Below are 26,303 nucleotides of genomic sequence, written 5' to 3'. Positions count from 1 at the left end.
TCCCAAGGACATTATTATTACCTAGATTTTAATTTACAAATTGAATTTGTAAATTAAAACAAAAATAGCATTTTTTCTTAGGTGCTTTTTGCCACACGTTGACCATATTAAAAACCATTATTATTTTTATAATTGTTGTCTACTAACGGAGATTGATGGGAATTCAAGGCTCCATTTCCCTCCACCAGCCCTTCAGAAAGTGCCTTCTTGCCCTGGTGGCATCCCTCAAGGGAAGTCTGGACCACTTCAACTTGTACCCTACTTAGCCAGGTGGTTCCTCCCATAAAGGCTAAACTACCCTTTCTGCAGCCCGCGGCCCATTCTGACATCTGTCTTGCCGGGTGGTTTCGTCCAGGGTGGGGCTCCCATTCTGACGTCTCCACATTCTCCCTGAGCGGTTTCTCCAAAGAGTAGACTGTACTGTCTTGACTTCTCCCCTCATCCGCCGATGACTCCTCCCAGGATTCAACAGTAACATATAAGACGTCCCCTTAGTGATTTTTCCTTCCTGGCTCCCCTCATCCCTGGTGGTTTATCCCAGTAGATAATGGCTCTCAGCAGAGCTCCATATCCTTAGAGGGAAATTAGCTTTTCTAAATATAACAGAGAGTACCAGACCCCATCGCCAATACCTTCCCCCTTCCAGAAGCCTACCTCGGCCAGGGCCTCCCCCTTGCATTCTCTGTGGCAATCCTAGCCTCGCTCTATGAAAACCGGCGGGAGGCCTATTCCTCCGCTGTACGGAATGGACACGCCTCAAAGATGGCGGCTCGCGCACAGAAGCACCATCGGGCGAGACCATGTTCTTGGTCCGACAGCGTCTCTTACGGGACCTGCGCCATGTTAACTGTTGGCATGTGAGGCTTCCAAGGTAACTCAGAGCATGAGCACTAGCAACAGTTCCTGAGAGAGGATGCTAAATGCTAGGCCGGAAGCGGAAGTGGTCCTCGAAAGCTTTTTTGGCCGCTGGTGTCAGGAGTTTCTCCGCATTTTAATTCCGAGAGGTCTCTGAGGTGATTTTCCTTGTCGTGATTAGGGATTTTGTGGGGTCGATGATGGGGGTGTCTGGGCTCAGTGGTGAAGAGTTTGTGGCGTCCGTTGCCGTTGAGAGCAGTGTTGGGAGTCTCTTGGGTCAGTGATGAGGGTTTTTGAGATGAATGTGGGATTCGTGGGCTCAGTGATGGGAGTCAGTGCTCAGTGAGCGGTGGAGTCAGTTATGGGGGTTGGTGGGGTCTATGATGAGCTTGCTTTCTAAACATTCGTTAAGTTACGATGTGTAGCATTTTATTGTTCAAATCTAAGTACTGGCTTTTAAAACTTTAGTTATTTGTTTTTCTTTCATCCATGAGTTATTTAGAAGTGCGTTGTCTATTTCAGATAATGCCTCTGCATAATGCTCGAGTTTAAAAATTGCTTTACCGTCTAGTTCTCTGTCGGTTTTCATAGTCACATCTATTACATCAAAACAATGTGTGTTCTCTATTGTATTGTTTCATATATATTCTGTTTATTTTGTCTGCTTAATTAGAGAGAAAGGTAACTCACTACAGTGGTGATTTGTCCACTTGTCCTTCCTTCTGTCAGTATCTGCTTTGTGTATTTGAAACTATTAGGAAGAGTTGCTTATTTTTGATAATAGATTAAGTAATTCAAAAGATACCATAACATTCAAGCTCCCACCAGTAATTTATAAAATGGGTAATTTCCCCAAATGCTTTCCAACATTAGATTTTTTAAAATAAGTTTTACTGGGCACGTTGGGTGCTCATTCAGTTGGTCGACAAACCCTTGATCTTGGCTCAGGTCTTGATCTTGGGGTGGTGAGCTGAAACCCCCCCACCCCTGTTGGGCTCGACGCTGGACGTGGAGCCTACTTAAAAAATAAAATAAAAAAGTTTTTACTATTCTTAGGAAAAATTAGTATCTAATTGCTCTAATGCACTTTCCTGTTATTAAAATTGGCATCTTTTTGGTTAATTACCATTTAAATTTAATTTCCTGTGAATTTTCATATCCTGTGTTCAGATTTTTTTTTTCTGGGATTTTTTTTCCCATATTGATTGCTAGATTTTTTTTAAATTTAGAAATAACTTATTGTTACATATTGAAATTTTGTGTATATATTTATTCATCTTTGCTTTTAAAGTGTATTCTAATATATAACCGAGAAATGTCATCTAACCAGGAATATCTATTTTTTTCTTTTATAACATCTGGGTTTTCTCATATATGTAATAAGGCTCTCTGCCACCCCACCACAATGTTCATACAAACAAATACTATTAAAATTTTTAAAGTATCTTTTCGGGTTTATAAAGTACATATACTTAAATGTTTAGTCCTGCTGGAATTCAACCTAATGTATAATGTATGATGGGGATATAGTTTGTTTTTTTCCAGGTGGATGGTCAGTTATGTCAGTGCTGCTTAACAATAAATGTCCTGTGCACATTCCTGTGCCATTTTTGTTACATATATAAATCAGTATTGTCTGAGCTGTTGTTTTCTCTGTTTGATTACATCGTTTTTATATTGTTTTAGTATCTAATAGAGAATGGTAATTGCTGAGATTTATCAGGTGCTGCTTGTGTGCCAGGGAGATGTGAAATAGGTACTTTAATCCTCATTTGTGAAACTAAAATGGAAGGAACTTCATATTCTCAGAGCTGAAAGATAGCTGAGCTACAGTTCAAATTTTAAGTATATTACTCCATTTCTCATGACTAATACACGCCACAGGTTTCATTCAACTTTATATTCCCACAGCACTGGTTCTCAAAGTGTGGTCCCTGGACCAGCACGTGGGTACTACTTAGAAATACAGGTTCTTGGGCCCTGCTATGGTCTGAATATTTGTGTTCTCCCAGAATTTTTAGGTTGAAATCCTAATCTCCAGAAATATTATATTAGTTGGTGAGGCCTTTGGGAACTGATTAGGTTATAGAGGTGGGCACTTATAAATGATTAGTGCTGTTATAAAACATCCCACGTAGCTCCTGAACCCCTTTTACCTTGTGAAGACACAGTGAGAAGGTATTGGCTATGAACCAGGAGGAGACCCCTGACTAAAATCGGAGACCATACCATCTCCTTGATCTTGAGCTTTCCAGCCTTCAGAACTGTGAGCAATAAATTTCTGTTGTTTATAAGCTACCCAGTCTGTGGTATTTTATTACAGCAGCCTGACTAGACTAAAACATTTGCTACCCTCGGCCTATTAAATCAGAAACTGAGAGTGAAGTTGAGGATTTTTAACTGTATTCTAAGAAGTCCTCCAAGTGTTTTGAAAGCACACTCAAGTTTAAGAGCCTCTGCTCTGTGTGTCTAGCTCAGGGAACTTCACCTGGTATTCACAGGAAAAGTTTGTGAGATGAATATCTAGTATCTGACCATGTGGACATTGTCGTTCTAGGTTTTTTTGGTGTCTCTAGGGAGCCCCTGGGTTAGATCTTTCTCCAGATTCCAGCCTGCCTCTCTCCAGCAGCTCTGCTTGAGTTTACAGATGTCTGCAAAGCTTTAGACTCCCGAGAGAATAAAGTTTGAGACCTACCATGACCATGTCAGCTAATCGGACCTCTCCCCAGAAATCACTGGTCCTGATTCCAGAGGAACGTGATAATTCATATGAGGTGAGAAGGAAGAATCCCAGGGGGTAGGGATTCAGAGATACCTCTGATATGTCACCAGAGCCTCTGGGCAGGGGCAGAGGGTCACAGGAAGCAACCAGACTCTTCCTTCCCTGAAGCAAATCGATCTTTCTGTCAAGAATGAGCAACACATGGTTGTCTCCACATCTAGAGGCCAACTGTATGACAGTGGAGAGGTGGAATGTCAAAAACTGCTTTTATTTTGTCCTTATGCTATGTTGATCTTTGGCTGAGGATGAGATTCCTGATTAGAAATCATTTTTGTGTACAATTCTGAAAGTATTTCTCTATTTCTTCTTAAACTGTTTCTCCTCACATAAATATTTCTCTGTTCTTTTTCAAAATTTGTTTTTTAGATGTTGGTTCTCCACTGATTTCTTTTATTAACTACCCCCCAAAACATTAATCCAAGCAGACTTTGCTATAATGTTGATTTTACTCTCTAACCAAGAGCATTAAATTAGAAATATGAAGTAAAAGACTTTTGCACAGCTTTGGGAAAAGATTTAATATCTGAACTATATATTTTAAAATGGTAAAATTTATGTGTACTTTACCACAACTTTTAAAAAAGTTTTAAAAAAGTAAAAGACTAACAAAAGAGAGCCTCATATCTGAAAACTTTGAATTTTTTTCTACATAAATATTCTTTAAAGGGAAAACCATAAAGGATCTTAGAAAATTCCTTGTGTTTAATTTCAGTTAAATAAAGAACATTTTACCCCGAAACAAATAATACATTATATGTTAATTTAAAAAATTTTTTTAAAAAGAACTAGTTTTTAAAGTTTGTGTGGCAAGGCTAAACTATAGATAGAGGGGAAAAAATAGAGATTTAAATACCTTTTTAAGGAATCCTGAAAGGTTTTTTGGGGGGTGGGGGGGTGGGGAGACCTAAGGAATGATTAACAGTTATAACTGAAGAAGTTAGAAAAAGAATTTAATGAATATAAAATAAAAATAAGGGCTAGAAAATAACAAAGAAATAAGATAAGGGAAGAAATTAGTCAAGTAGAGAACAAACATAATTGATGAACATATCTGACAGAAGCATAAGTGGCTTCTGAATGTGGTGATCAAGAACAGGGAGTAAAGATACACTGAAAGTATGTAACAAAACAGGAGAGATAGTTACTGCAATATCAAAGATTAAAACAATCTCAAATGAATATTACACAAAATCATTCAAAACTATGAAAACCTAAACAGAAGGGATACAGTTTTACAAAAAATAAATGTCAAAATTGATAAATACAGATGGTTCAGAAGCCCCTGAAGAAATTAAAATGTTTATCAGACGTTTCCTACACACTCAAAAATGGTGGAAAACATCATGTGGATTAATAGTTGATCTTTGTGCGAAAGTTTTGGGTAAAGATGATACCTAAAATTATTCCCAACCTTGGTTGTGGTGTTTGTTTTACTGTGTTTACTATGTTAATCTTGATGACCAAGCCAGTCAAGAACAGTAAAAGGACTGGAAATTATGAACATAGATTCAGTAGTCATAAATGTATTAACTAACTCAATTCAAGAGTACATGAAAACAGTAGTCCAGTAGGGTTTATCATAGGGACACATATGAAACAGACATTATTTTCTCACTTAGCAGTCCACTCCAAAGCTAAAATAATAAAATATCTCAAAAATATTAAAATGCTATATATCAAAAGATAAGATATATAGTAAAACAATGTTCAGAAATAATTTAGGGAAATAATTTCTCTTATGCAAATAAGTACAAAAATCTAGATGGAGTGGGTGAATTTCTAGAAACTTACTAAATTTCTCACCAAATTTTTAATTACTATTTAACTTTCTTTTTTTAAAAAATTTTTTAAAGATTTTATTTATTTATTTGACAGACAGAGACCACAGGTGGGCAGAGAGGCAGGCAGAGAGAGAGGAAGGGAAGTCGTCTCCCTGCTGAGCAGGGAACCAGGTGCAAGGCTTGACCCCAAGACCTTGGGATCATGACCTGAGCTGAAGGCAGAGGCCTTAACTACTTGAGCCACCCAGGCACCCCACTTTTTACATTTTCACTTTTAGGTATTAAGATTTTTATTTAAGCTCATTCTGCCTTTAATAAAATTAGGATTGCAGCTTTGGAGAGATTTATTTATGCTGATTTTATTCTACTTCTTGGAATGTTAAGTTTTGTGTAAAGTGTGTTTGCACGCAAATTTTATGTTTAATATTTCTGAATATTCTATAGGCACAAGAATATTTCAGGATATAGAATTTGCTGTCTTATCAGTAATCAATCTTATATAGTTATGAGGTTTTTACAGTGTGTTTGTTCTATTTTGTTTTTACTTTATCTTTTGGAGCTGAGAGATATTAAGTATCCCACCACAAATATATTTCTGTCTATATTTGTCTGTAGTTTCTGTTCATAAACTTCAATGCTATGAAGTTTGGTGTAGTGATAATAATGGCATCTGAAATTGATTTTGGATTGTGTCCTCATTATGTTTAATATTTTTTTCCCTAGAATTCAGCCCTATCTGATATTAAGATGAAGGTTCTTGTTTCTTTTCTGTTGACTTTTCCAGATATGTCTTTTGTTTATCATTTTACTGTTATCCTTTAGAGTCCTTGTGCACTTTTTCTGTATAGTAGTTTGGAAAGATGTTATTTTACATACATTTCTTTCTTTTTTTTTTTTTTAAGATTTTATTTGTTTATTTGACAGAGATCACAAGTAGGCAGAGGCAGGCAGAGAGAGAGAGAGGAGGAAGCAGGCTCCCCGCTGAGCGGAGAGCCCAATGCGGGTCTCGATCCCAGGACCCTGGGATCATGACTTGAGCTGAAGGCAGAGGCCCCAACCCACTGAGCCACCCAGGCCCCTTATTTTATGTACATTTCTGATAAAGATACTTCTTTTTTATATCTTTCACCTTAAACTCTGTATTCTTGCTTTGGTTCTCTGTCCATTCTGGTAATTTGGAAGGTTTGGATTCTTTTCTGTATAGTTGATTCTTTTAATTTGATCTTTTGTCACATTTTAACATCTTGAACCCAATCTTTTTTTTTTTTTTTTTCAAGTTTTTATTTAAATTCTAGTTAGTTAACATATAGTGTAATACTAGTTTCAGGAGCAGAATTTAGTGATCCATCACTTACATATAACACCCAATGCTCGTCACAAGTGCCTCCTTAATTCCCATCACCCATCTAGCCCATCCCCTGCCCACCTCCCCTCCAGCAACCCTCAGTTTGTTTTCTTCAGTTAAGAGTCTCTTATTTTGCCTCCCTCTTTTTTTTTTTTTTTGAACTGAATCTTTTAATCTCTTGTTTTAGACAATATCTATCAAATTTATGCTGTGACTAATGGTAAAAGTTCTATGCTTCCACTTCAAGGATTCTTTTGTTAGTTAGATGTTTTTTATTGAACTCTATTTTTTTTTCTGTTTTCCTTTAAAAGTTCTTATTTCCATTTCATGTTGTTCACTTTTCTTAATCTGCTCCTTGCTGCTTTTTGTGTTTTCACTTATTTACAGAGTTTTGCCAGTTTATTTATTTATTTTAAAATTATATTTGTTTTATTTGACAGATAGAGATCACAAGTAGGCAGAGAGAGAGAGAGGAGGAAGCAGGCTCCCTGCCGAGCAGAGAGCCTGATGCGAGACTTGATCCCAGAATCCTGGGATCATGACCTGAGCTGAAGGCAGAGGCTTTAACTCACTGAGCCACCAACGCGCCCCTCTGCCAGTTTATTTTTTAAAAATTTATATAACCATTTTCTTAAGCCTGTTTGTCCATTATTTCTTCCTTGGACTCTTAGATTCCTGTATATTTCAGGCAGTTAACTATTTTAGTGAATTCCTTGAAATCGTAGTGAATGTGTTTTCTTCTATATTGTGGCATTTTATTTCTAGCATTTTCCTTTTAATTTCTGCTTTTTTTTTTTTCCCTCATTCCTTTTGCTGTAGTATCTTTGTACATTAGGAGATATTTATTGTTATCTTTGAATGAGGAGATTTTTTCATGGACAAACTGTTTATAAGAAGCTCATTTGGTTAGGAATCAAAGCTAATATGACATCATCTTTATTCCCCATTAAATTCTGGTGACACTGGGTCTGGGGGCTGAGGTATCGGTGTATGTAGGGTATCAGTATGGAAATGTGTGAAAAAGAAAAACTGGAACACGTGTATTCTTTGCAAATATATAGGGAACATTTTTTTGAAAGATTTTATTTATTTGACAGAGAGAGATCACAAGTAGGCAGAGAGGCAAGCAGGGGGGTGGGGGAGCAAAGCAGGCTCCCTGCTAAGTAGAGAGCCCTATGTGAGGCTTGATCCGAGGACCCTGAGATCATGACCTGAGCCGAAGGCAGAGGCTCAACCCACTGAGCCATTCAGGCACCCCTATAGGGAACATTTTTAAAGAAATGACAATGTTTTAAGCCCCATAAATAGAATCAACACATCACAAAGAAGCAAACTATAGTCTCTGACCACAATTAAATGAAGAAATAAAAAAAAATCATAATTTAGACATTAAAAACCACAAATTTCTAAGATATATATTCCACAGATACAGATGAACTTTCTTCTGTCCTGTCCTTCCTCTATGCTCTTTCCCTCCCCTGAATTCAGTGGCATCCTCTGAATATACAACTCCTGAATCTTTATCTCCATTCTAGTTCTCTATTCAACTACTTAGCGTACATCCTTGTAAGTGTCTTATCACCTAAATTTCAATATGTGTAAGTCAGCAGTTGTACTGAAGGAATAACAGATAATTATTTGAGTCCCTTTTTCTTATCTTCACAACTGATATTGAGGAGACTCAATATCAATCCCTTCTGTAGCTTTACTACTCCAGCCTTAACTTTAGGTAAGTAAGAAATTCATATTGTTTTACATGAATTGTGCGGGGGTCTCAGGACTGATTTTCCAGTTTTGCCTATCCCAAAATGTTCTGTTTTGAGAATACACCTTCTTCAATGTATTTTTATTTATCTTGAAACAGTTCTAGATCCTCATAGGGCATTGCAAAATATAATACAGTGGTGGTTCACAACTCTTTTTGTTCACTACTGATTGTTAATGTTTTTTGAGGATGTCTGCACATAAGTTCATGAGATATATTGTCCTGTAGTATTTGTTTCATGCTGTCTTTGTCTAATTTGGTATCAGGATAATGCTGGCCTCACAAAAATCACTAACTCTTCTTTAAAGATTTTTATTAATTCATTTGACAGAGATCACAAGTAGGCAGAGAGGCAGGCAGAGAGAGAAGAGGGAGACTAACTCTTCTTTAAATATTTAGTAGTATTCTCTAGGAAAACTCTCTGGGACCGGAAATTTCTTTTTTCAGGAACTTTTAAATTAAGAATTTAATTTAATGGTTATAGGATCATCATCTATTCTATTCCATAGTAGTTGACTTTTGGGAGCTTGCAGTTTTGAAGAAGTGGTACATTTCTTCTAAGTTTTTGCATCTATTAGCATAGAGTTTTTATAGTCTCTTATTTTCCTTTAAATGGCTGCTGGATTTGTATTTTTTTTTTTTTAAGATTTTATTTATTTGAAAGAGAGAGCATGAGTTGGGAGAAGAGCAGAGAGGGAAAGAGGGACAAGGAGACTCACACAGGGCTCGATCCCAGGACCCTGAGATCATGATCATATATATATGACATAATAAGATCATATATATATGACATAATAAGAGTCAGATGCTTAACCGACTGAGCTACGCAGGCACCCCTGGATCTGTACTCATATTTCTTAGCTTTCATTATAGACATTGGTGATTTGTATCTTTTTATTTTTGCCAGTCTGTTGACTACTAGATCAGTCAACAAAGCTTATCAATTTTACTGAATTTTTTCAAATAACTGGATTGTGTTTTATTGATTTTTCTTGTTTGGCTTTTTTATTTGTTTTGTTTCAGATTTTATTTATTTGGCAGAGAGAGAAGAGAGGGAACAAGTAGGCAGAGTGGCAGGGAGAGGGAAAAGCAGACACCCTGCTGAGCAGGGAGCCTGACGCAGGGCTTGATCCCAGGACCCTGGGATCATGACTTGAGCCGAAGGCAGACGCTTTACTGACTGACCCAACCATGTACACTTTGTGTGTTTTTTAAAATTTTGTTTTCAATTTCAATGATACCTGTTCTTTATTATATTCTTTTTTCTGCTTGCTTTGAGTCTATTTTGCTCTTTTTCTAGTTTCTTGAGGTAGGAATTTAGATTAGTGATTTATCAATTTTCCGTTTCCTTTTTTTTTAATTTATGCTTGACATATAACATTGTATCAGTTTCAGGTATATATATATGACATAATATGTTATTATGTAAATATGATATTTGTATATGTTGTGAAATGACCACCACATTAAGTCTAATTTATATTCATCACCATATATAGTTGTAATTTTTTGTGTGATGAAAACTTTTTAAGATTTACTCTTGGCAGCTTTATACATTACGGTACTACTAACTAGAGTCACCATGCTGTAACATTATAGCCCCATGACATATTTATTTTTACAACTGCAAGTTTACCTTTTGACTGCCTTCACCCATTTTGCCAACTACCCATCCCCCACCTCTGTTCTCTGTGACTTTTGTTTATTTTCTTCTGTTTCATTTTGAGATTCATATATAAATGAGATCATATGGTAATTGTACTTCTCTGTCTGACTTACTTCTCTTAGCATAATATCATCAAGGTCCATCCATACTGTCACAAATGGCAAGAGTACTTTCCTTTTTATGGCTGAATAATACTCCCATTTGTGTGTGTGTGTGTGTGTGTATCACATTTTCTTTATCTGTTCTTCCATTGATGGACACAGATTGCTTTCATGTCTTCGCTACTATAAATAGTGCTGCAGTAAAAATGGGAGGTGCATATATCTTTTTTTTTAAAGATTTTTTAAATTTGAGGGATGCTTGGGTGGCTCGGTTAAGTGTCTGCCTTTGGCTCAGGTCATGATCCTAAAGTCTTGGGTTTGAGTCCCACAGACTCTCAGCAAGTCCTACTCCCTCAGCAAGGAAACTGCTGCTCCGTCTGCCTGCTGCTCCCCCTGCTTGTGTTCTTTCTCTGTCAAATAAATAAAATCTTAAAAAAAAAAAAAAGACTTATTTATTTGAGAGACTTGTGTGTGTGTGTGCCTGCATGAGTGGAGGGAGGGAGAGAAGGAGAGAGAGTATTCCAAGCAGATTCCATGCTGAGCGCAGAGCCTAATACAGGGCTTGATCTAATAACCCATGAGATCATGACCTGAGCCAAAACCAAGAGTCAGATGCTTAACTGACTGACTACCATCCAGGCATCCCTGCATGTATCTTTTTGAGTTTGTTTTCATTTCCTTTGGGTAAATACCCAGACATGGAATGGCTGGATCATTATGGTAGTTCTAGTTTTAGTTTTTTGAGAAGCCTCTATACAGTTTTCTATAGCTGTTGTACCAATTTACTTTTTTTTTTTTTTTTAAGTAGGCTCCACGCCTAGCATGGAGCCCAACATGGGGCTTGAACTCATGACCATGCAATGAAGACCTGAGCTGAGGTCTAGAGTTGGCTGTTTATCCAACCCAGTCACCCAGGCACCGCCCCCACCCCCACCATTTATGCTTTTACCTATAGTGCACAAGGCTTCCCTTTTATCTACATCTTCATCAGTAATTTTGTTTTGTTTTGTTTTGGTAATAGTCATTCTGGCAAGTGTAAGGTATCTCATTATGGTTTTGATATGCATTTCCCTAATGACTAGTGATATTGAGCACCTTTTCATGTACCTGTTGGTCTTCTGTATGTTTTTGGAAAAATGTCTGTTCAGATCTTCTGCCCATTTTTTAATTGGATTGTTTCCCCTTTTCTGATGTAAGCATTTAGTATTATAATTTCTTTTTCAGTATTGCTTTATCTGCATCCAACAGATTTTGACACATTGTATTTGCACTTTCTTCCAGTTCTGTGTATTTTTAAAATTTCTTTGAAAATTCCTCTTTGGCATACAGGTTATTTAGAAATGTGTTGTTTAATTTTTAAATAATTTGTGGCTTTCCAGATAGTTTTTGTTATTATTTTGTAATATAATTCCTTTGTACTTTTTTGTTGTCTTTGTTACTGATTTTTAGTTTGATTTCATTATGGTCAGAAATGCTATGTATTATTTCAGTTCTTTTCAATTTGTTGCAATTTGTTTCACAGCCTATATTATCATCTCTCTTAGTCATTGTTCTGTGGGTGCTTGAAAAGAATGTGTACTTCACATTTGTTAGTTGGAGTACTCTATAAATATCTAATAGATCCTATTGTTTGTTCTTCTAATTTCCTATCGTTTCTATAAATTGCTGAGTGTGGGTATTCAAGTCCCTATAATCCCCTTTTTTTAAAGATTTATTTATTTTAGAGCAAGAGACAGACTGTGGGTGAGTGGGGGGAGGTGCAGAGAGAGAGAGAGAACCCCCAAGCAGACTCCCCACTGAGCGTGGACCCAACATGGGGCTCCATCTCATGACCCATAAGATCATGATGTGAGCTGAAACCAAGAGTCTGACACTCAGCGCACCCAGGTGTCCCTCCTATAATCCTTTAAAAAAAAAGTTTATGCCAGGTACCCATTCCTTCAATTATGCATTTACAAATTAAAAAAATGTTTAGTAGGAGAATCAGGTTTTTAAAAAATATTTTATTAAAAAAATAGTAAATGTATTCAGAAGTAGAGAGAGTAGTTTAAGGAGCCCTTGTATCTGTTGTGCTTACCACCTAGCATTAGTAGTCGTTAATATTCTGGCATCCTAATTCCCATCTAAAACTACCCTGCTGTCCCCTTAGCTGCTGGATCATTATTTTTTTTTAAATAAATTAATTAATTTATTTTCAGAAAAACAGTATTCATTATTTTTTCACCACACCCAGTGTTCCATGCAATCCGTGCCCTCTATAATACCCACCACCTGGTACCCCAACCTCCCACCCCCCCGCCACTTTAACCCCTCAGATTGTTTTTCAGAGTCCATAGTCTCTCATGATTCACCTCCCCTTCCAATTTACCCCAACTCCCTTCTCCTCTCTAACACCCCTTGTCCTCCATGATATTTGTTATGCTCCACAAATAAGTGAAACCATATGATAATTGACTCTCTCTGCTTGACTTCACTCAGCATAATCTCTTCCAGTCCCATCCATGTTGCTACAAAAGTTGGGTATTCATCCTTTCTGATGGAGGCATAATACTCCATAGTGTATATGGACCACATCTTCCTTATCCATTCGTCCATTGAAGGGCATCTTGGTTCTTTCCATAGTTTGGCGACCATGGCCATTGCTGCTATAAACATTGGGGTACAGATGGCCCTTCTTTTCACGACATCTGTATCTTTGGGGCAAATACCCAGGAGTGCAATTGCAGGGTCATAGGGAAGCTCTATTTTTAATTTCTTGAGGAATCTCCACACTGTTCTTCAAAGAGGCTGCACCAACTTGCATTCCCACCAGCAGTGGAAGAGGGTTCCCCTTTCTCCACATCTTCTCCAACAGATGTTGTTTCCTGTTTTGTTAATTTTGGCATTCTAACTGGTGTAAGGTGATATCTCAATGTGGTTTTAATTTGAATCTCCCTGAGGGCTAGTGATGATGAACATTTTTTCATGTGTCTGATAGCCATTTGTGTGTCTTGATTGGAGAAGTGCCTGTTCATATCTTCTGCCCATTTTTTGATATGTTTGCCTGTTTCATGTGTGTTGAGTTTGAGGAGTTCATTATAGATCCTGGATATCAACCTTTGTCTGTACTGTCATTTGCAAATATCTTCTCCCATTCCATAGGTTGCCTCTTTGTTTTTTTTACTATTTCCTTTGCTGTGCAGAAGCTTTTGATTTTGATGAAGTCCCAAAAGTTTATTTTTGCTTTTGTTTCCTTTGCCTTTGGAGACATATCTTGAAGTTGCTGTGGCTGATATCAAAGAGATTACTGCCTATGTTCTCCTCTAGGATTCTGATGGATTCTTGTCTCACGTTGAGGTCTTTTATCCATTTTGACTTTATCTTTGTGTACGGAAGAATAGACATTGTTAAAATGTCTATATTGCCTAGAGCAATATATACTTTTAATGCCATTCCGATCAAAATTCCACCGGTATTCTTCAAAGAGCTTAAACACCCATTAATGATTACTGAATAAATTCATTATTTCACAGGAATTACGAAATTATGATATTCTAACTTCCTCATTTATTAGCTAGACTCATTCTATAAGAAACTTTTCCTCATATTTATTTGGTTATTCTGCAATAGGGATCTTATATGAAAAAAATTAATAAAAATCTAATTAATTACCTTTACTAAAAGTAAAAAATCTTACTTGTTTTCTCATCATACTCTGATCATACCCTAGTGCCTTCCTGACATAGCATGAAGACTTCTCTCCATTATATAGAGCTATTTAGTATTCCTCAAACTCATCATGTATTTTCCTATCTCCTCACCTTTACTGGCCTTCTCTGGGAAATGACCTTCCCTATCCTCCATTTTGTATTACACTTATCATCTTTCTTTTTTCTTTACTTTTTTTTTTTTTTTTTAAGATTTTATTTATTTATTTGACAGAGATCACAAGTAGACAGAGAGCCAGGTAGAGAGAGAGAGAGGGAAGCAGACTCCCTGCTGAGCAGAGAGCCCGATGCGGGCTTCGATCCCAGACCCTGAGATCATGACCTGAGCCGAAGGCAGCGGCTTAACCCACTGAGCCACCCAGGCGCCCTTTTCTTTACTTTTTAAAATCGATTTTATTTATTTATTTATTTGTTTATTTTTGCGAGAGAGTGAGAGAGTGCACACAAGTTGGGGGGTGGGGTGCAGAGGGAGAAGCAGACTCCCTGCTAAGCAGGGAGCACAGTATAGTACTTGCTTACAGGTCCCCAGGATCATGACCCAAACCAAAGCCAGACATTTAACCAACTGAGCCACCCAGGCCCCCATACTCATCTTTCAACTTAAATTTAACTAATAAAAACTTACTGTCCTCTGTCAAATATACCTTTAACTTTTTTGAGTCCTCAGTGTATTCTACCTAACAGATTTACTTTTTGACACTTTAGTGAACACATGTCTTCTTTTTTCCTTCTTTTAAATCTTTGATATTTTAAGTTGCTAAAAGATTAGAAACAAATAATTGGTTTCTTTGTTCCTAGGACTAGCATAATGTCTGGTCCTAAATTGCTCAGAAGCTGTATCCCAGGTCATTCATCTACTTGCTAAAAGACTAAAAGAGAGCCTATCTCATTCTTCAGCTTTGAAATATAATTAACTGACTGTAGTATAGAACAAATGGCAGAAATTCTTAATTGGATTTCTTTCTTCCACAAAATATTGTGAAAAACTAGATATTGAATAGGTACCCTATATGAAAAATCATTTTTTAAAGTTCCTGTGTTACACAGGTGTAATGTACACATTTATCAAAACTTCAGATGGACATCGTGAATTTGTACATTTCATTGTGAGTATATTTTACCTTAAGAAAGGTAGACAAATATTATACTCTGGTTGATGATTTGCATTTTCAAGTATTTAGCACAAAGTGTACTGGCATTTATAGTTAACTCTGAACTGCATAGAAGTAAGATGGATTGATGGCTGGATAAAAGGACGGATAGATGTGTGATAAAACAAAAAGACTAAAATGCTAATGATAGATCCCGAGTGGTTTTCACTGCGTAGATTCTTTTAAATTTTCTGTATGTTCAAAATTTTCCATAATAAAATGGAAAATAAAATTTTCCATAATAAAAGGGAAATGGGAGGTGAGTTTTTACAAAGAGGAACCTGCTTGGATGGTGCAGTCATTTGGGCATCTGATGCTTGGTGTTGGCTCAGGTCATGAATGAGGTGTTGAGATCGAGCCCCACGTTGGGCTCTGCACTCAGTGTGGAGTCTGCTTGAGATTCTCTCTCTCTTTCCCTTTGCCCCTCCCACTCTGGCTCTCTAAAATAAAATCTTTTAAAATTAGGGGGAAAAAAGGAGGAAGTAAATTAACAACCAAACCAACATTCCAGATTCCTAAATATAGTCTCTCCATCCCCCAAAGCTAACTATTCACATTGAACAGGAATGTGCCCTTACAGGGATCGGTGTCCTTCAGGGATGTGGCTGTAGATTTCAGCAGAGAGGAATGGCAGCATCTAGACCTTGCTCAGAGAAACCTATACCGGGATGTGATGCTGGAGACCTACAGTCACCTGCTTTCTGTGGGTAAGCATAGTCACTTCCACAGTGTTTCCATTCTCAGTTGCTGAATGCTGTGAGACATCTGAAGTGTGATGGTTCTGTCCTTGATTTATCCAGGATTCTTTATCCCTTTGGGCATTCTGAATATTACTCTGTTCCTAGAAATATATGGTTCCATTCCTGAAGAAAAAAACTTCATTGAACAAGACTTTATTAATTGTGCTTTGAAACATAATTAGCTGGATCCAGTCCTTTATCATTTCTTACGAACAGGATATGAAGTTCCCCAGCCAGAAGTTTTCATGTTGGAGCAAGGACAGGAGCCATGGGCATTGCAGTGTGATCCACATCAGAGCTGTCCAGGTGAGCGAGTGTGACCCAGACAGATGGGAGAAAGGGGAGCAAATCTCAGCTGTGTTGAGAAAGACTGGCATCTCTGAAATGCTATTAAGATGACTCTTTTGGGAGGCTTTAACTTTTTGTTGCCTTGCCTGAAGACCCTTGGCATTGGCCGCTCAGATGACTAAATGCCTTCATCATGTCTAATCATCATTTTCTTTGGCTATTTTGGAATCTGGATTACATGCCAATCTGCCTCATTCAGGGTTTTGTTTTCCTTGGCTATGCTCCTTTTCTCAAACATTCTTTTTCTTTCTGCCTTCCCCATTGTCCAAGATTCTTTATGCATTCAGGCATTCATGGATCTGCTTTCTTTCAAAGTAGATTACACACTTCCACTCCTGGTAGTCCTCTGTCATTTTTCTTTCCACTATTGGATGCTTCAGAACATTAACTCCAACCAGCCTTTTTTCTCCATAGGCACTGACATAAGATTTCTTATTTCCTCATTCCCCATGCCTTTCATCTAACTGATGACTTTGTCACTTAACCTTTAGGAGTACTTTTCTGTTATTTCCTTCCAGTGTTGGTTGACTTCACACTGACTAAAGTCTCTCTGGCTCATTGGCTGATTTTTGTAATTGTTTTATTTCTGTATTTTACAAGATTGAGTTTAATCATGGTCCTCATTCAGGGCACACTGTCATCATCAGTCTGGGTAAAGATTTTCTATTGTAGTAGTTGGCCCTTATCCACAATTTCACTTTGTGCAGTTTCAGTCACCCGTAGTCTAAAAATACTAAAGGGAAAACTCCAAAAATAAACAGTTCATAAGTTTTAAAGTGTGTGCCTTTCTGAGTAGCATGATGAAGTCTGTTGCTATCCCACTCCATCCAGGCTAGGAGTTGAATCATCCCTTTGTCCAGCATATCCATGCTATAAATGTTACCTGACCATTAGTCAGTTAGTAGCCATCTTGGTTATCAGATTGACTCTCATGATATTGTAGTGCTTCTGTTAAAGTAACCCTTATTTTACTTAACAGTGGCCCTAGAGCACAAGAGTAATGAAGGTGGCAATTCCAGTATTCCAAAGAGAAGCCATAAAGTGCTTCCTTTAAGTGAAAAGTTGAAAGTCCTTGACTGAATAAGGAAAAAAAAAAATCAGGTTCAGTACTGTCTGAGGATTCAGCAGGTATCCATGAGGGTCTTATAACATGTCCCCTTCAGATAAGAGAAGGAACTCTTGTATTTTGTTTTTTGATTTATTTCCATATCTTTTTCCCCACACCCATCTCACTTCTCACCATAGGCAGTTATTTTATGTGATAGAAACCTATTTTTTAATGCATGCCTATTTTAAAATTTAAAGTGACTTGGGGTGTTATTAATTTATGTAAATGCTGCTGTGCTATATATCTTGTTCTTTGCCTTACTTTTTCCACTTTTGTCCATGGTGGGTTATGTTCATAATGTTTATTTACTCTGACCAGTGAATTATATCCTAGAATATTTCCTTTCATCACTGTCACTAGCCTCTTCAACAAATGAGTCACCCTTTTCTCTGTGTTCAACATGGATGAGCCATTTGACCCTTCCCCTCTAGCCTCTGCTAACTGGTCTTTGAGCTAAAATATCATTTTCCTTTGAGAAGAGTTTAGGTTTCAAATGTTACAGCAGAGAATTTTTGAAAAAGCTGCTTTCTACATTGAGAAGGAAGGTGATGCTACAAGTGAAATTTTGTTATATTTCATTCTAGAAGAATTATGGCAGATTGGTGACCAGATAGAGAGCTATCAGCAAAGAGAAAACAAATCTTTAAGAGATGTTGCTTTCATCAAGAAAATTTTGACTACAAAGAAGGATTACATAGAAGAATATAAGGACATTAGAAAAATAATTCATGTGAGCCAAAACATTCTTTCACCAAAAAGACCCCACCAGTGTGACTCATTTGGAAATGCTTTGAAGTATAATTTAGATTTACACAGTCATTACAGAAACAGTGCATCAAAGAACATAAATAAGATTACTGAACATATTAAAATCTCTTCCTATACTCACCCTGAGTGTTCTCCAACAGGAGAGAAGTTATGGGACCATAATCAATGTGGGAAAATCCTCAGCTATAAACAAGCACCCTCTCAACATCAAAAAATTCATACTGGGGAAAAATCTTATGAATGTGCTGAATTTGGGAAGATCTTCACCCAGAAGTCACAGCTCAGGTTACATCTGAAAGTTCATACAGGAGAAAAACTCTATGTGTGCATTGACTGTGGCAAGGCTTTTGTAAAGAAGCCAGAATTCATTACACATCAGAGAACCCATACTAGAGAGAAGCCCTATAAGTGCAGTGAATGTGGAAAAGCTTTTTTCCAAGTATCTTCTCTCTTAAGGCACCAGAGAATTCACACTGGAGAAAAACTTTATGAATGCAGTGAGTGTGGAAAAGGGTTCTCTTATAACTCCGATCTCAGTATACATCAAAAAATTCATACTGGAGAGAGACACCACGAATGCACGGATTGTGGCAAAGCATTTACGCAAAAGTCCACGCTCAAGATGCATCAGAAGATTCATACAGGTGAGCGATCCTATATATGTATTGAATGTGGACAGGCCTTCATCCAGAAGACACACTTGATTGCACACCGAAGAATTCATACTGGAGAAAAACCATATGAATGTAGTAACTGTGGGAAGTCCTTCATTTCTAAGTCACAACTCCAGGTACATCAACGAATTCACACAAAAATGAAACCCTTTCTTTATACTGAATATGGAAAGATGTTCAATAATAGTTCCAATCTCGTCACACACAAGAAAGTTCAAATTAGAGAGAAGTCTTCCATATGTACTGATTGTGGTAAGGCCTTTACATACAGGTCAGAACTGATTATACACCAGAGAATTCACACTGGGGAAAAACCTTATGAATGCAGTGAATGTGGAAAAGCCTTTACTCAGAAGTCAGCACTTACGGTGCATCAGAGAATCCATACAGGAGAAAAATCTTATGTGTGCATGAAATGTGGACTAGCCTTCATCCAGAAGGCTCACTTGATTGCACATCAAATAATTCACACAGGAGAGAAACCTTATAAATGTGGCCACTGCGGGAAATCCTTTACTTCCAAGTCACAACTGCATGTACATAAACGAATTCACACAGGAGAGAAACCTTATACATGCACTAAATGTGGGAAGGCATTCACCAACAGGTCAAATCTTATTACACATCAGAAAACTCATACAGGAGAGAAATCCTATATATGTCCTAAATGTGGAAAGGCCTTCACACAAAGGTCAGACTTGATTACACATCAGAGAATTCATACTGGAGAGAAACCTTATGAATGTGGTACCTGTGGAAAAGCCTTTACTCAAAAGTCACACCTCAACATACACCAGAAAATTCATACTGGAGAAAGACAGTATGAATGCCATGAATGTGGGAAAGCCTTCAACCAGAAGTCAATACTCATTGTGCACCAGAAAATTCATACAGGAGAGAAACCTTATGTATGCAGTGAGTGTGGAAGAGCTTTCATCCGGAAATCAAACTTCATTACTCATCAGAGAATTCATACTGGAGAGAAACCTTATGAATGCAATGATTGTGGAAAATCCTTCACCTCCAAGTCTCAGCTCCTGGTGCATCAACCAATTCACACAGGAGAAAAACCATATGTGTGTGCTGTGTGTGGGAAAGCCTTTAGTGGCAGGTCAAATCTCAGTAAACACCAGAAAACTCATACTGGAGAAAAGCCCTACATCTGTTCTGAATGTGGGAAGACCTTTAGACAGAAGTCAGAATTGATTATACATCACAGAATTCACACTGGAGAGAAACCTTATGAATGCAATGACTGTGGCAAATCTTTCACTAAGAAATCACAACTCCAAGTGCATCAGCGAATTCACACAGGGGAAAAGCCTTATGTGTGTGCTGAGTGTGGAAAGGCTTTCACAGATAGGTCAAATTTGAATAAACACCAGACAACGCACACTGGAGACAAACCCTATAAGTGTGTAGTCTGTGGAAAAGGCTTCGTCCAGAAATCTGTGCTCAGTGTCCATCAGAGTATTCACACTTGAGAGGAACAGTATGAGAAAACCTCAGTGAGATCAGGTCTAATTGTACATCATTGAATTTTTTCAGAAAAATACACATATTATCATAAGTAGAAATACCCCATCAAAATGTCACACATTACTATATCAAAGAGGGCCCTGAATGAAGGGGGTCCTTCACACATTGTCACCATCTTCATTAAGCCTTGAGGCATTCATACAGGAAGAAAAGTAATTTTTGTCAATTTGGCAGATTAGAAGAAGGCTTCTCCTGAAAAATAGGATAGAACGGGGCACCTGGGTGGTTCAGTTGTTTGAGCATCGGGTTCTTGCTCTCAGCTCAGGTCTTGATCTCATGGTTGTGAGTTTGAGCCCTGCATTGGGCTCTGCACTGGGCATGGAGCCTACTTAAATATATATATATGATGGAACACTGTTACCAAATTCTGCAGAGGAAAGTTTATGTTATGTTGTCTTAATGATAACCCTGTTTACTGTGGAATAGGTAAAGTGCCAACAAGTTGAATGGTAGAACAACATAATATATACAATAGTGACAAACCCTAAGTTCTGTGAGATATTTGCTGCAGAACACACTGTCTAACAGTTTCAGGTGTGTTTTCATTCTTCTGTTGAATCTAACATGGTTGTGTGTATCCAACCCCCATTGAGTATTTCCATCAAGAAAGAGATAACTCAGTAAAAAAAGTTCTTTATGTATAAGGACACAAACCTCAAGAGTATATGTTGACTCATTATCCTCTAGCATCATGACTTGTAACACCCTTTAGCATCTACCAGTGATGTGTCTTTGACCCTTATGAATCCTTAGCACATCATCTTCTGACACCCATAAGTGCATTAGACACTCTGTCTGCTGACTGCCATGATCTCATTTAGCTCCCAGCATAGTGTTTTGTGAACTTCCACTACCCTCAGAAAGCTTCTGAGGTAGAATTTTTGGGTCATTTTGGTCAACTTTTCATCCAGTCTTCCTCATAGTTCCTCATAGTTCTTCCAGCTAATTTGCCTTCCTTAGAGCTGACATTTATAATAACAAGTCAGTAACTCATATTTTAAAAACCTCAACATTTGTTCATGTCTTCTCTGTGTCCATCTTCATGCCATGGGCTCCACAAGCACCTTCTCCCCATGTGCCTCAAACACATCAGTTCGGGTCCTGCCTCAGGGCCTTTGCACTCTGAAGAACAAGGTTCATTATATCCATTTGGTTAGCTCCTTCATACCTTCCAGTGGTACCTTTTCACAGAGGCTGACTGGTTTAAAATTTGGGTCCCTTCCCCTCTATCCTCCTTCCTTCTCCATAGCACTTATTGTCATGATACCCTGTATATTTTACTTGTCTGTGATTCCCAAACTAGAAAGTTTTTCCCTGTTTGTTCTCCACCATGAGCCTTGACCTGTGCCTGATGACAACAAGCATTACATAAATAAATGCACATTGTGGAGTTACAACCCTATTCATCATAGCTTCCCTTTGATCTTTTCTATATTGTGGTGTAGGATACTCCACTGGGGAGAACCAACTTGTCTAAAATACCAGGCTTTTTCATCTCTAGCTTTTACCTGGGCTGTGCCTCCTTCCTGGCCCTAAAACTGAAACATCACCTTAAACCTTTTGGCCTGATGACAGCCACTTTAAAGAAGGGAAAACCTATACGGTGGAATTCCCACATAGATGCTTGGGTGTTCCGAGATTTCTTACCGTGTTTCAGAAAGCTCACAGTGAGCTCCAAAATCATTGCAGAAGAGCCTCACTTTGTCCTAGAATGCACAACCTTACCCCACCCCAGACCCTTACTGCATACCTACTCCTCGTGCTCTGACAGGCCCAAAGCTAATAGTATGAAGGGGCTGAAAGCCAAAGGGCAGACCATCCTTGGAAGTTAGGTGTCCAACCCAAGACTGGCAGCAGTGGCCTCTCAAATGCAGGCAGAGGGTCTGATTGAACACTTAGCTTCTGGGCAGCCAAACTGAACCAGCAGAATGGTTCCTCCAGGTCAGTGCACTGGTAACAACTGGGAGTGGGAAGTAGTGGGGTTGTGTAGAGATGCTCTTGCCTTTGTGAACAGCATAGTGACTGAGGATCGGGATAAAAACCTGGTCAAGGGGGAAAGCCCTTTAACCTCCTTACCTAGATTTCATAGTGCTTAGTGACACATCATGTTACTTCACCTTAGATCAGTGTCTGATTCATCTTTAGCTTCCCTTCACCTTACCCTTTCACAATATCTGATGATCTACGATATGCCTTTCTCTTTGAACAATGTATGGGGGACAACCCACTGTTAACTCACTTTAACTCATCCCGTACTGTTATCTGGGGCTTCTCTAAGTCTTGCAACCCACAGTTCTGCCTCAACGTAGGACAGTGTTTACTGAGCCCTCAAGATAGTATCTGGAGACCCTCTTATCCTACCCCAGCACAGCATCTGGACATCCATTATCCCTCTTTTCCTCCACTACTGTGTTTATCATCCCTCTTTAATTCCAGGAAATAGCGTCTGGAGATTTTCTTTTTACCTCCTCCAAAATTACCTCCAGCATAATGTCTGTTACTTCATATGTGACAAAGTCTAGTAACCTCTATACTCCCCATTTATTCCTACTTTCATGAAAGTGGTTACGGATGGCCACTTATTCTACAGGTCCTCAGAATAGGGACCTGTGATATACCACCCCGACCATCCAACTATTAACACTATCTTCTGATACTTTCTCTGTACTACTAGTAGGATGGTTTGTGATCTCCCTCCATTACTTGTCCATCACAACAAAGGTGACTATTTCCCTCTTCCCCACCTACCAGTGTCTGTAATGATTGCCACAAGTAAGGGCAGTGACTGATAAATCACCACAAACCACATTTTCATCTGCATTTTGGAGCCTCTGCTATCCCCTCTCTCTGTAGGACCTCCACTGAAAACCAGCAAAAAAATCTACTGATGTCCATTACCCAGAAACACAGTATCTATGACCCCTCCATTAAATCCTGGTAGTATTTGCTTTTCCCCTGTTGGTCCCCACTAACATAATGCTGATTCCCCATTGCTTCATGAGGGCCCTGAGTGGCTACTGCAAGTTCTCCAGCATTACTTCTCCATATCCCCACTGTTTGCATGGACAGGAAAAGGGTTGAGGATGAGATCCTAGCTTCATACATCCCTCTGGGGAATTAATGGCCCAGAGGGGGCTAGAGAGGATCTAAGGGTGTCAGGAGATCACAAGCTGATCTTCCCGTGATGCAACTAGAATAAACAGAGCTATGGATGTGGATCCAAATCCTGCTGCCAGCACTTACCCGCTGAGGGATTCTGGGCCAACCCAGCAAACTTCCCCCCTGGGCCTCAATCGCCTCACCTATAAAATAGAATTGTGGAGAATGAAGTAACTTAATGTAAGTCAGGGCTTATTAAAGGAGCAGGGCTAGTGGAGACCAATGAGGGTATCCTGTTATTTTTAATAACATTACTAGTTATATATTGACACAAGCATTGGATCAACATCTGCTTGGCTGTGCCCAAACCTCACAGAGGGAAATGTTATTTTATTGTAAGTTACTTTCAGTTATTTCTCTTTTATATGTATTATGATACTGTAGTACTGAGGTATTTTTAAAGTCAAATTTACTGAGGTATTTATATAAGATAATATTCACCCTTTTTAGTGTACAATTCTTAATTTTGATAAATGCATGTATTTATGTAATCATCATAATCAAGATAGAGAACATTTCCTTCACTCCCCCAAATTCCTTCCTATCCCTTTTTGGGCAGTTTCTCTCCTATTTCCAGCCTCTTGCAGTCACTAATTTGATCTGTTTCTTGTCTCTATAGTTTTTCTTTTTTCTACCATGGTATAAAAATATATGTGTATCCATATATAGATAAATACATACGTTTGTATCTCCTTTTGAGTCTGACATCTCATTTTATGAATATTTGAGATTCATCCTCATGGTTGTATGAGATACAGATGGAAAATAAGGTATGAGAAGATGCTCAACATCATTAGGAAGATGCAAATTAAGACCATGATGAGATACCACGACACACTAGAATGGCTTGAAAAAAATTTTTAAATAGTACCAAAAGTCGTCAAGGATGCAAAGCAATAGAAACTTTCATGCATTGCTGCTGGAAAGGGAAAGTAGTTTATCTACTCTGAACCAAAATTTGGTAAGTTCTTATAAAATTAACCATATATTAACCTTATGACCCAGAAAACTCACTCCTCAGTACTTAACATATAGAAGTAAAAAATTACATGTGGACTGAAATGTTCACAGAGACTATATTCAGGGGCGCCTGGGTGGCTCAGTTAAGCAGCTGCCTTAAGTCATGATTCCAGGGGCGCCTGGGTGGCTCAGTGGGTTAAGCCACTGCCTTCGGCTCAGGTCATGATCTCAGGGTCCTGGGATCGAGTCCCGCATCGGGCTCTCTGCTCAGCGGGGAGTCTGCTTCCTCCTCTCTCTCTCTGCCTGCCTCTCTGCCTACTTGTGTTCTCTCTGTGTAAAATAAATAAATAAAATCTTAAAAAAAAAAAAAAAGTCATGATTCCAGGGTCCTGGGATCGAGCCCCATATTGGGCTCCCTGCTCAGTGGAGAGCCTGCTTCTCCTCCCTCTGCCTGCCGCTCTGCCTACTTGTGCTCTATCTCTGTCAAGTAAATAAAATTAAAAAAAAAAAAAAACCCAACTGTATTCAATTGCCAAAAGATTGGGAACAACCCAAATATCATCAGTGGGTGAATAATTCAACAAATTGTAGGACATCTATACAGTGGGATACTACTTACCCATAAAAGGGAATGATTTATTGACACAAGCTATAATGTGGATGAATCTCAAAAGTATTATGTTTCACCATGTGATAATTTAAATTATATTTGATAAAAGATTATTAGATATTAGATTATAAATATAAATAGGTTTGTATAATTTTTATGTGCATATCATTACATACTATAGTAATGTATATTTACGATATATAGCAATATTTATTGTATATTCCTTATAATAAAATTTATTTTATGATATATAATATGTATTGTATGATTATTGAATTATGTCATTTTTATAATCTACCAAACTTTCACATAATACTTAAGTTATTTGCATTTTTACATGTTTACATTTAATGTTTATAGCACAGAATTGTAACTATAATAAAAGGGAGCATATTATGGTCTTAAGAGCCTGCAGTTGTAGCTGGTCTGTATTTTTATTGTCAACAGCTCAGCACTGGCTTTTCTTAACATCAAGGAAGCTTGCTCCACTTTGCCCAGCTGTGTTCTCTGAGAGTACTCTGCTTCCCCAGTGAGAACCCCCTGACACCATCCCTCAACGATTTTATGTGAAGTAATACTTCTTGTGATCACTTTGTGTTTTGTACTATACTTGTGTTGCAAGTACCACCATCTGACCTGATACCAAATGGGTTTTTTGTTCACCCCTCCCCACTGGACTTTCAACCTCATGATGCCCAGACTTTGTCATATTCCTACTGTATCCAAGGCACCCAGTACAGCATTGGATGAAGTAGATACTCTGTATAAGGTTTTTTTAAAGATCTGTTCATTCATTTGAGAGGGAGAGAGCTTGCTTCAGTTGGGGGAGGAGCAAAGAGAAACTCTTCAAGCAGACTCCCTGCTGAGCATGGAACCTGAGGTGGGGCTCAATCCCATGATCCACCACATCATAAGATGAAACCAAGAGTCAGATGCTCAACCAACTGAGCCACCCAGGCATCCCTCTGTTTAAGTTTGCTAAATAGAAGAATGAATGATAGTATTAGCACCAAGGTTGACCAAGTGCCCTACACCAAATGAGCTAAAATCATGGCTATTGGGGGGGAGACAGTGAGGGAGGAAGGGTAGGTTGGTTACCTGTCCTCTAATTCAAGATTTAATGCACCTTCCCGCACCTTCCCACACCTCACCCTAAGCCCTAACCCTTCCTCACCCAACCTCAACTACCCCATTCTTACTCTTCCCAGTATATCTGACCTATATCCTTCCCCCAGCGTCCTCAA

At 38.3% G+C, this 26,303-nt stretch overlaps 1 protein-coding gene across 4 annotated transcripts; it reads left to right on the top strand.

Annotated features, from left to right (window-relative positions):
- Positions 1-898: 898 nt before the first annotated feature.
- On the top strand, positions 899-24,658 carry LOC123386895 (zinc finger protein 585A). 4 transcript variants are annotated; one of them, XM_013047686.2, is made up of 5 exons: positions 900-1,013; positions 3,413-3,629; positions 15,734-15,860; positions 16,110-16,199; positions 18,258-24,658. In XM_013047686.2, exons 2-5 carry the CDS (start codon positions 3,552-3,554, stop codon positions 20,273-20,275), a joined length of 2,313 nt encoding a protein of 770 aa, XP_012903140.2. In that variant the 5' UTR covers positions 900-1,013; positions 3,413-3,551; the 3' UTR covers positions 20,276-24,658. The 4 variants fall into 4 exon arrangements, with proteins under 4 accessions (XP_012903138.2, XP_012903140.2, XP_044931835.1 ...); XM_045075900.1 differs by having other exon boundaries at positions 17,934-24,658; XM_013047682.2 differs by having other exon boundaries at positions 904-1,004; positions 17,934-24,658.
- The last annotated feature ends 1,645 nt before the right edge of the window (positions 24,659-26,303 follow it).

Source organism: Mustela putorius, unplaced genomic scaffold (genome assembly GCF_011764305.1).
Source record: "Mustela putorius furo isolate JIRA1106 unplaced genomic scaffold, ASM1176430v1.1 tig00000174_pilon_pilon_pilon, whole genome shotgun sequence".
Taxonomy (NCBI): Eukaryota; Metazoa; Chordata; class Mammalia; order Carnivora; family Mustelidae; genus Mustela; species Mustela putorius.
Note: the sequence above shows the minus strand (reverse complement) of the source record. Positions and strands in the feature narration are given on the sequence as shown.

Excerpts from the sequence above, each read along its gene's own strand:
- LOC123386895 (XM_045075900.1), top strand. The coding sequence starts at position 3,552 with ATGACCATGTCAGCTAATCGGACCTCTCCCCAGAAATCACTGGTCCTG. Across the intron at positions 3,630-15,733 it reads AACGTGATAATTCATATGAG|GGATCGGTGTCCTTCAGGGA; the intron begins GTGAGAAGGAAG and ends GTGCCCTTACAG. Across the intron at positions 15,861-16,109 it reads CAGTCACCTGCTTTCTGTGG|GATATGAAGTTCCCCAGCCA; the intron begins GTAAGCATAGTC and ends TCTTACGAACAG.